This window comes from Anoplopoma fimbria, chromosome 22 (assembly GCF_027596085.1).
Source record: "Anoplopoma fimbria isolate UVic2021 breed Golden Eagle Sablefish chromosome 22, Afim_UVic_2022, whole genome shotgun sequence".
In the NCBI taxonomy this organism is placed as follows: domain Eukaryota; kingdom Metazoa; phylum Chordata; class Actinopteri; order Perciformes; family Anoplopomatidae; genus Anoplopoma; species Anoplopoma fimbria.
The window spans coordinates 9,638,081-9,649,543 of NC_072470.1; the positions used below are offsets into that span (position 1 = coordinate 9,638,081).

The 11,463-nt window shown below is 41.7% G+C and overlaps 1 protein-coding gene across 1 annotated transcript; it reads right to left on the minus strand.

Moving 5' to 3' along the window:
* Positions 1 to 5,446: 5,446 nt before the first annotated feature.
* On the minus strand, positions 5,447 to 9,593 carry LOC129111869 (homeobox protein engrailed-1-B-like). The gene is made up of 2 exons (XM_054624008.1): positions 8,803 to 9,593; positions 5,447 to 6,227 (listed from the first exon to the last, which is right to left on the minus strand). The coding sequence occupies exons 1-2, from the start codon at positions 9,326 to 9,328 to the stop codon at positions 5,905 to 5,907; spliced, it is 849 nt and encodes a 282-aa protein (XP_054479983.1). The 5' UTR covers positions 9,329 to 9,593; the 3' UTR covers positions 5,447 to 5,904.
* Between the last annotated feature and the right edge of the window lie 1,870 nt (positions 9,594 to 11,463).

Below are 11,463 nucleotides of genomic sequence, written 5' to 3' on the forward strand. Positions count from 1 at the left end.
AGATGTTTCCCTGCGTGTTTCTGCACCTCGCCGTTGTTTTGCAGTCAAACTTCTCACACTGATTAATGCGCTGCATGTGATGACTTATTTTGATGAAGATGTAGCAGATCAAAAATAAAAGGACTTGCCAGCATGCTCAGCCCAAAGTGTTGTGCGCCGCATAGCTGTGGCTGGATTTCCCAACGCTTGCTATTTAATTAGGGCTAGGGAACTGCGCCGACTTCTCAGTAGCACGCTACATATTGGAAAATTACATCCTTACTCTTTGGATCATCTTTGAAAAAAATAAAACAGGGTTGGTTGAGGAAGATCTGGTTCACATGGACCAAAGAAAGTCACAATTTCACCTCTATATGACATAGATTTGAACATTTGATTCATATATTTCCGGTGCTGTTTTATTTCCTAAATCACAGGCTAAAAATGTGCAAGACTCCATAGAAGAAAATGCAGTTTTTACAGAGAAGGAAGCCGTCCTTTGAATGTTCTTAGAAGGGGGGTCTCTTGACTCTCTCTTTAGGCCTGAACCAGTCTGCCCCCCCAACAACCACCCTCATAACATCACCACCCCCCCTTCAAATCACCCCCTGCCGGGCAGAGTAAACAAGTGGCACTGTGTATATCCTCCATGTAATCTGGATTTAGCTCGGTGAGATCGCGGCTGTTGGAGCAGAGGGCCCCCCCTGGACGCTCAGCTGCATTGTGGGAGGTTCCCTCTCAATGCCACCTTTGTCTGTTCCGAGTCGTTGTGTGTATGTGTGTGTGAGTTGGAGATAGTCCAGTTGACACCCCACAATAAGTCATGAGTAAACTTCCCCCCCTGTGGTGAGAACCGATCTTGGTATATGTGAACGCTGGAAAACACCCTGGGTTAAATTGTTTGAAAGTCATTCTTCTGATCGGTCTGACATGCATGCTGTCCTCACGCACACACGCACACACACACACATCCAACTACACGCACACACTCTGCAAATGTTCTTCCAAGTCAAGTGCAAAGACCTCTCATTGGTTCACAGACAAAAAAACAATAATATTAGAATAGAGTGGTGACCAAGTTTTAGCTGTAATTTATACTCATCTTTCATACATTTAACCTATTGAAAGATGTCGCCGCATTATACGGACCCCAAGTAAAAATGTGGTGAACTTGAATTAAGACTGGAATCTGACCTTTTTGGTGTTTATTTTACCCTTTAAGAAATTATTATGTCATTAAAAATGTATATCAGTTCTGAATCTAGTTTGGTAATCTACAAGCTAAAGTAAGAGTGCTAAATTGCATTAGGCTAGCTGTTGAGCTATTCTGTGTAACCCAAAAAATGTTGGTATTAAATATATTTAAGAGGGGGGGGAACGGCACAGCCAGGAAATGGGACATGAAGTAATAAAATGTGGCATTATGAAAAGTGACATTGTGAAAAAAGAATTTAATAAAAGTTAAACTGATGTAATGAATACAATAGATAGTGTGTTTCATCATACAGTTGGATGAGCTGCCTAGTGTCACCCACTCTCCCCCATTATGGAGGCAGGATCCCTCTAAACTCCTCTACTTAGTAACCACCACCGTCACAGAGTAGTGATCTAAGAAGCCCCTTTAAATGGCTCTGTGTGTGTGTGTGTGTGTGTGTGTGTGTGTGTGTGTGTGTGTGTGTGTGTGTGTGTAAGCACGTGGTTTTTTTTTTTCCTGCCTTCCACTTCCGTGTTGACATGTATTTTTTCCAGCAGCGTGCAAAAACAAACACTGGGTTCAGGCGGACTGCTGAGGTCACCGCCCACTCTTTGTTTGAGTGACAGGTGGTCGGCCCGCATGTTTCTGAAGGAGGAGGGGGGGGGCTAGTTTGTGTAAGTTTTTTACTCAAGTATTTTAGGAGTATGACATACTTCTGATCATTAGCCGCCCTTTTTACTTCAATAATAACGGAAATACTGCTATTTTTGGGAAGTAAAAGTCCTGCTTTCGGAAACTTTCAAAATAAAAGTACATACAAGTTATAAGATAAGAGCTTAGTGTCTCATTATGCAGACAGGACTTTTAAAAGAATGTAGATTTTTTTTTTGGGGGGTATTTTATCCGGGGGTGGTGCTAATAACTACTTTACATACCGTCGAGTAGTTTAACCTATTTGAAAGGATCATATTGAATTAGCTTTATTGCAGTGCAGTTTGTGTCTTTGTTGCATCCGGTGCGTCATTGATTTATTCCTCACAATAAAAAAAAAAATCCTATTTAATTAGCCAACTTCAGGTGCATGCATTAATGCCATCTCTGCTGCAGTTTGTGTGGATATTATTATATAACATTGTTCTCGGTTGAGGCTGATAACGCTTCGGCTCTGTGTGTGTGTGTGTGTGTGTGTGTGTGTGTGTGTGTGTGTGTGTGTGTGTGTGTGTGTGTGTGTGTGTGTGTGTGTGTGTGTGTGTGTGTGTGTGTGTCATACCTGCCCTGAATCCAACTCTCTCCCCCTTTTTTTTTTTTTTTTTTTTTTTTTTGAAAGCGCCAGAGATTTCCAGAGTGTATTCTCCTTTTTATTGCTTTCATTTGCATATAAATTAAATCCATATTGTGCCTGCGAGGCAGACTATGCAAACTATGCAAACGATCCCCGGCTTTTCTTTGTTTTACAGATAAACCCTCCGCTCCCTAAACGACAAGGTGGGAGAGAGGGAGAGAGAAACCCCTCTCGCTGTTTCATAATTGTATGAATTTTAAATACATTGTCAGCGGATCCTCTTCCTTGTGCACAGCGGGGAATGAGACTATCATTATCATATTAGGAGCTGCAGAGGGTTAGCTATGGCAGCCTCTTCACCTCTGCACACACACACACACACACACACACACACACACACACACACACACACACACACACACACACACACACACACACACACACATGCAGGCCAGATGGCCATCAGGCCTGAGTTTTTCTAAAACATTATTCAGTTCCTGTTTACAACAAAGTGCATTAAACAGTCACTTTAAAGTGTCTTTAAAGTGTACATTAGACCCACAGAGACCCATTTGATGATAACGTGCAGATCAAATTAGATTGCGTGTCATTGCAACTGAAATCAAGCCCTATGAATATTCATTCACACATTTCTGTGACTTTAAATTATTCCTAATATTGCTGTTGGCCCCCCTAGGACCCCTGGAGGTTCCCACTGCTAAAGCACAGAGATGCTGCAGGGCTGACTTTATGAAGCAGCTTACCTGCAGCAGAGCTCTGCTACTGTCTGCGAGGCAAGACCAAAAACAGGAATCCCTGCATGAAATATGGACTTTAAAAAAAAAAAATAATAACTAGAAATATTATAGGCAAAATCATGTTTGATCAAATAAATCGATTCAATCAAATTGTGCACATTAACAGGCGCAGTATTGTTTGCACCCCGATATGTACGCAGTATTCGTAAACAAATAGGGCCATTTATTTAAAAAAAAAAAAAAAAAAAAAAAAGATGGGCCTTTAATTAAATGTGAAATAACCTGCCTATACAAACCAACAGCGAGTCCTTGCTCGTCCTTATCGAAATCAATTATTAACACAACATTGCTGTGCGCTTATTAAATCCCCCCTCTATAGGCACGAGCACAAACGCAGCACTTGAAATAATTAAAAAGCCCGAAACGCGGAGGGCCGTGAACTCCTCCGCCGCAGACCTCTGCAGGCTCGTTAGCTCTTAATTAAATAATCCGGTAAATCGGTTGTTTGTGAGCGACTGAACGGAATCACGTGAGTCAGCAGCAGCACAGTGGTGCGTTTTTAATAAGAGATGTTTAGAGGACATGATGCCACTTCCAACGTGCATCCTTAAAGCGTTTTAACTTTTTTTTTTTTATCAAATAAACAATCAAATCAAGGTCAGAGCTCTCCTCTGGCGTATTTATATGTGTTAGGGGAGAGAGAGAAAATCACTGTCATGGCAAATAACTCATAATAGAAGCTTTGAGAATAAATCATGACCTCATGGGCCAATTTCATATAAAGTTTAAGCCTCATTCCATGCTTTGCAATAGGAGACAGTAGGATGGAAACATTAAATATGAGTCAGAATGAATGTAAATACACACAGCTGGATGATGCAAGTGGAAGTGAGGGCAAATGACAATTATAGATGGGCCCCTAGTAACTGGTTTACTGAATCATTTATTCTTTTACCACATTGCTGGAGAGTTTGGACAGTTTTTCACAACAGTGAAATTAAAATTATGTGAGTTTTTGTGCCTTGTTGTAATGTGGTTTCCCCTTAAACAGCCCCCTAATTTTTTTTATTAATTTAAAAAAATAGAAAAAACCCTCCCATGCATGCCTTTAAGAGCTATACAATGCAAATAACTTCCCCATCATCATACAATCATATGCAGAGACTCTCAACTTTGTCTGCTCTCGCTGACGTTGAGCACCCACATACAAAAACAAACACACACACACACACACACACACACAGCCGCCGCCATGTCAGAGGGTTCACAGCCAGGCTCTATATCAAACCTGAACCTGAGGTCACGTGAGGTCAAACAGGCCACATGTACCCCATGTTTCTCCCTAAAGCAGAGGACCGAGAAGCTCACTGACAGTTTTTCCTCGATACATGTTTTCATTCCATTTAAGCTCCTGCAAGAGTCTCTGTGAGTGAAACGTTACCGGAGACTTTAAACCTTGTAAATGCCCGGAATAGATTAATAGGTGAAATGTTATCCAACATGGAGAAACAAGCAGTGTCTGATTATAGTGAAACATGAACTGTGAAACAGGAACTGCTGAGTGTGTGTGTGTGTGTGTGTGTGTGTGTGTGTGTGTGTGTGTGTGTGTGTGTGTGTGTGTGTGTGTGTGTGTGTGTGTGTGTGTGTGTGTGTGTGTGTGTGTGTGTGTGTGTGTGTGTGTGTGTGTGTGTGTGTGTTTTATGTTTATATCTCTGCACAATTATGTCAAATATAAAAAACTAATAAAATAGTATGTTTAAAATCGTCCATATATGTTAGTGAGAAACAATTAAAAAGACTGTTATTAATTACGGGTTGCTCCTATAAATTTGTTGCATGAACTATATATTTTATGTTCATGCAGGCATTTTGGGAAAAGCGGTTAGTGACAAATTCATAATAAAAATAAAAATACTAATACTAATAATAAAATAATAATAAAATAATCATAATAATCATAATTTTTTCCTTAAAAAGTCCAACTGCAAAATAAAATAAAATAAATAATTTCCACTTAAAAATCCAATAATAATAATAATAAGTATTATGATCATAATAAAACAAGAATAAAATAATATAATATAAATAATAATAATAATAATAATAATAAATATTATTAATTATAGGCTGAGTAAAAGGATTTAACATGCTTTTAAACACCAAAACGCTGCTCAACGCTTTTATCCGTGGGAACGAGTGAAAGAAAGCAAAGTTTTAGTCCATGTCTGCCGTTCTCTCTCTCTTTATTTCAGACTACAGTGAACATATTAAAATCTTTGGCTTGTTTTGAGTTTGCGGACCGACGTGTTGAAGGAAAACGTGGCGCTAATGTGAGGGGGACATGGGGGACCACAAAAAAAAAGAAAAAAAAAACCCTATAGAGCCAGATCGACTTCCTAGAAACAATGAGGACAGACGGAAAGGGTCCGGGGTGAGAGGTGAAATTAAATATACTGTATACAACATGATAACTGTTTTGGCTATATAAACTTTAATAACGATCGTTCATTTATATAATTATGTCCATATACTGTCACCATTAACAGAAATCTGTGTGTTTTTTTTTTTTAAATAGCGTCTCCTCCACTTCCACTTCCAGTTCATTTTTTGTTTGTTTGTTTGTTCATTATCTCCAAAAGCCCAAAAGAGTCAGGTTCGAGGCCCTCAGCTGGGCCACATCCGGGCCCTTTCTAATCACTCTCCTCCTTTTCCTCCTGCACGGTGGTGGTTGAGTGGTTGTACAGTCCCTGGGCCATGAGCTGCAGGGCCAGGCCGTTCTTGTAGCCGGTGGCCTTTTTGATCTTCGCCCTCTTATTCTGGAACCAGATCTTGATTTGGGACTCGTTGAGGTTGAGCTCCTGGGCCAGGGACTGTCTCCGCTGCTCCGTTATGTACCGGTTGGCCTGGAACTCGGTTTTCAGTCTCTGCAGCTGCTCGGCCGTGAAGGCGGTCCGGGGCCGCTTGTCCTCCTTGGGGCTGCTCTTCTTCTTTTTCAGTTTGCGTGTCCTCGGGCCTGGCGTGGAAACAACAAGGGGAATAAAACATATTTATTCTACTGCTGGACCACGAGCACAATGTGAGGCGCGAGGCGCAGAGAGTCCCTCTAACATCAGCTCGAGGTGTTCAGATGTAGGTCACCCAGACAGACGTCCTGGTGTGAAATGAGCTGCTGCGGAATTGATTATTTCACCCACACTTGCTTGACTTTTCACAATAAAATACATTCAATTTGGAGGCTTGCCTCGTCCCAACACCAGGAATTCACTCATAACCAGCATTCCACATGGAAACATAAAGCTATTCAACGTGGATCATTTCACGAGAAAAAAAAACTAAATAGCATAAACAGCAATAATAGAAACCGAATTCCATTCATTTGAACTGGTTTTATATATTGTAATGGATTGACTAATTCCTCCGCCGCGCAATATAGGCCCACAGCGGTCGATGTCTCGTTGTGTCACAAAGCCTTACATCACGTGATTATGAATTAATATTTAACTAATAGTAACCTGGTATTGTATCTGAATGGCCATCCTCAGGTCACGTGTGATTTTATGACTTACTCTTATGTGGAAGATGATTAATAAAAGACAGAAACATTGCATTCATAAAGGCAGTGCCCCACTACACTGGACACACACACACATTATTGATAGGTCAGCAATTTCCTTATTTTAAGTGTTAGATTTGTCTGTTTCTTGTCTGTCTGGCCCCAGAATCAAATTGCCCTCGTACAAGGCATTGATAAAGTTGTATTGAAATGAATTGCTGTAGGGAAATGGTAGTGCATTAAAGAAAAGTTATTATCATAGTTGGAATAAACACGTTTTGGTGTGTGAATGCGGTTGCCCTAATTAGATCAGGCCTTTGTGTGAGGCTGACTGTCCTGACTCTCTCACCAAAACAAGCAGCCTCGTTTCAAATGGAACATTTTTGACAACAGTCCCACTAAAGACTTAACTTAAGAACAAACGTGGCCGAAATGAACGCGAGGTTTAAATAGCAGAAATGCATGGATTTGCATCAGACCACAAACTGTCATAACATCCTGCAGCTACAACCTGATGGAGAGGAGGCGACGAGTTAAATGCGTTAATGCAGTCACAGCCGACTGACACATAAGATGAGTTTTAATATAACACAATAAGCTGCAACACACTTTAAAGACTGCAAGAAAGCGTATGAAAAACGTAAATAAAACGAAAGTAACGGGAGGGCCTTTGACCTTCATAACTTCATCACTTTATAACACAATAAAGTACCAAACCATAAAGAAAAGCAGGAGCCCATTAAAAAGCACCGTCATGTGTAAACTGCTTAACAGAACAAAACAAGCGTTTTCAAACAACACACATGTTTATTTGTCTTCATAATTCAGTAAAAAAAAAAAATGTTTTGTTTGGATTTTTTTTGTTTTGTTATTATAAATAATATTTTAAGAACACTTATTTTAAGCTTATGCATTCTCCAATTATGTCACCAAACACTGAATGCATCCTCTGGACCAACATCAGCTGACAGTAACACACACTATTCAGGTTAAAAGGCGACAATTGCAAGGAATTGCAATGTGTTCTCTATTTTGACCATAACTGTTTTTTAGTAACACTTTAATTATTCTAAAATAAAGCACAACGACTGCAGAGATTGTGTGCCCACTGACTTAGTGCATCACATTTATGTAATGTATTAAAACTTGCACTGCATTTGAAAATAAGCCTTGTATATAGGATTATTTATCTGGGTAAAATATTGTATCATAAACTGGTGAGTGTGATGCTCTGACTTTGTTTAAAAGTCGTTTCAACATAACATTTGCGTAGTAATAATAATAACATGCTGCGACACTTTAGGCTTCTATACTAAAACATTACACAGCTGCGGGTATTAGTCATAAAGGGTTTTCCTCAAAATCACGTTGAAATGCACAGCTTATACTGCTAGTTCATCTTTGATATAATCCATAAATAATAACATATTTTTTTGGTGAATGTTGAATTTTGCTGACGAAGAGAAAAAGGTCAAAACATGTCTTGTCCTCACACAACGTGAGGAGATGTGCAACACACACGGAAGCCTTATATTGTAGTTCTTACTTCAAACTTTAATGCATAATGTGATAACATTACACACTGAATCACATTATAAATTATACAGATTTTTGAGCTGACAAATTGCACATTAATGAGTATCCTGTAACAAATATGAGACACTCGATCCCATAAAGCTCTTTTATTTATTATTATTTGTGTGTGTGAGATAGAGAGAGAGAGAGAGAGAGGAGTAATGGAATTAAATGCACTATTTATTTTATGACATTTTGCTTACACTACACTCTTCAATAAATTCATATTCATCTTTAAGTTGGTAATGTCTGTCCTCATTCATTTTTTAAAATAAATAACCAGTTTTGTAAGTTTTGAGTTAAAGTAGTAAACTAGCCTACAAAGAAAAATAAATATCTCTCACACAGAAAACTTTGAAGGAGTTGAACTGCGGAGGAGGACGAGGCGGTCAACCCGACACAGTCCCCCCGGCACTCAGACACCCTAGGCGGCATAATTCGGGGACCATTAGCGCCTTACCAGATGAGGGCCGGTCCGAGTAGCGCGTGCAGTAAACCCACGCGGGCCACAACATGGGCTGGCTTTCCTTCGTGATGGGCGGAGAGCCTCCGGTCCCGTTGCCCGCCGCTTCGCCCTGTTTGGACGACTTCTGCTTGGACGAGGGCGACGAGGACGTGGACGACGACGACGAGGAGGAGGAAGAAGAGGAGGAAGAGGAGGAGGAGGGCGACGAAGAGGCGCTGTCGCTGCTGCAGTTGGAGTCCAGGCAGAGGCTGCCGGTGTGCGGCGGCGGCGGCCTCGCACCGAGCGGGTTGACGTTTTCCCTGCCCGGCGTCTGGCTCCGGTCTCGGTAGCTCGGCTCCTTTCGGCAGCCGAAGTCCGGCCGGAGGATGTTGTCGATGAAGAAGTTCGTGGTGCGGTGGTGGGCCTGCTGGGCCGCCTGGTGGGGTAAAATCACGGGCGGGGATGGGAGGTTCGGCGACAGAGACATGCTCTCCTCTTCGGTCGAGTCCCGGCTGCCATTGGGCTCCTTCCGCTCCTCCATAGCTGGTCGACGGTGAGAAATGTTCGGCCTCTCCGGCGCCAAACTCCACTTGTTGCTCCCGCCCCCTTCGGTATCCAATTTAGACGGACAGCATGTACAAACGAGCCTCTACGCTGGAAGGAAACGAACGAATACCTGTATTATTATTATTTATTCTTCTTAATATCACCTACAGCGACATGTCGTCTCCTTGAACCCGTCCGAGACCTGGCATAGCGAGCGGCTCCACGTGAACGACCCGTCCTCTCTCCGGTGCAGCGTAATATCTGTGTATTCGCTCTTCCTAAACTCTCCTAAAACCGTTATCTCCCCCTCTCCCCCTCTCCCCCCCACACAGTGTTTCTCTCTCTCTCTCTCTCTTACACCCTGCAGGAAGCACGTGTGCGCGTACACACGTGCGCCGGACCAATCGGGTCGCGTGAGATCGTCCCTGTCACGACTGACGACGTCCAATGAGGGTGAAGGGCTTGCAAAGCGAGCACGCGCTACACACAGACATCCGCGCGCGTAGTTCGATCGATTTTCGGGTGAGGCGCACGTGCGCACACACGCACGCGGCAAAACAAAAACAACAGCGGGACAGCCACCATTGGACATGTTACAGGACGATAGAAAGCCATTGAAATACTACATAATGTTGTTTTTACAGTCTATAATTTACTAATAACCTTAAATGGAGATGTATTTATGAGGAAAACATATATAAATAAATAATTAAATGAGAATGTAGTATTAGCTGACTTCCCACCTATACAGCTCGTCATGTGGGCATGTGGTTCACTACCAACAATAATATGCCCCAAAATAATGTAATATTTGTACAAAACGTTGTTATTTTAGAGACAGGTCTAGTCAGGTCTATTTAGTCTTTTCACAGTTATTGGAATTCTCTTTTTTATTTTTTATTTTTTCTATTGGCCCTGTCTTGTCTTGTCTTTCTTTCGCCACTCGCGTGACGCATTCAGGTCCTATTCGTGATTTAAACAACCTGATTTTAAACAAGCCAGACTTCAGCTGCACATGCACTTTATTTAGTAAAAAAATAAAAATAATGTTTTAATTAATGTGTCCAGATAGTGGCTTTGTAAAAAAAATAAAAATAATAATCTCTAACAAGAATAAACTCGCCACCATGCAGGCTCTAATTGAAATAATAATATTAATAATCATAAAAAAAAAGCAACAGCATGAAAGTGGGGACGTGTTGATGGTGAAATCTTTATCCCACAGGCCGGAGTGGGGAAGCCGTGGCTACTTAATTAAATTCCAATTAGGGACAGTATCAATATGCTGTTTAGCCGCAGCGCCATTGTGGGCAAATGAGCGAATCAGTCGGCTCTTATCTCAAAGAGAGAGAGAAAGAGGGGGGGGGCTCCTTGAGAGGGGCCCCAAAATATAATTTATAGCTTTTAATTAGTCTTCATTCCGCCCGATCGGCCCCGACGTTCATCACGAGGAGCGGGGCTGAATTAAAAAAAAAAAAAAAAAAAAAAAAAAAAAAGAAGAAGCCCGAGTCTAAAGCGCTGTCACCGGTCCCTGGCAGGGCCCTTAATCACAGCGAGGCAGGGCCCCGCGCTACAAGCCCGCGTAATTTCCAAGGTGCTGATAAAGCGTGTTGAATAATAGCGGGGGCCCCTCGGAGACACCATTTACAGGAATGGCTTTATTGACGGCTTAACGTTGGTAATTCATTTTACCTTTCATGTATTGGGAGCCGGATTTGTCGCCGTAATAGGATGATAAATGCACTGACGGATCGCAGCCCCCGGTTTTATTGAGTAGCCCATATAGCAAGCACTGCTTCGCTCTTCTCTCTCTCTCTCTCACACACACACACACACACACACACACACACACACACACACACACACACACACACACACACACACACACACACACGCACGCGGTGCATGATGAGGCTCTAGTTAAAAAGCTGTCTGAAGTAAAGGCGTGACAGTGAGTGGAGACTGCACTCTTCTCCTTTTATAACACAGAAAAAAAAGGAACAGGGTTTTAAGGTGGTTCACTTGATTATTTCCTTTTCCAGCGTGGAGGATTAAATGAGGGAAAGCTGTCTTTCAAAACTGTATATTTGTTCTTTCCTTTGTTATACAGGCATTATTACAAATAACCTA

Excerpts from the sequence above, each read along its gene's own strand:
- LOC129111869 (XM_054624008.1), bottom strand. The coding sequence starts at position 9,328 with ATGGAGGAGCGGAAGGAGCCCAATGGCAGCCGGGACTCGACCGAAGAG. Across the intron at positions 6,228-8,802 it reads CTCGGACCGGCCCTCATCTG|GCCCGAGGACACGCAAACTG; the intron begins GTAAGGCGCTAA and ends TTTCCACGCCAG.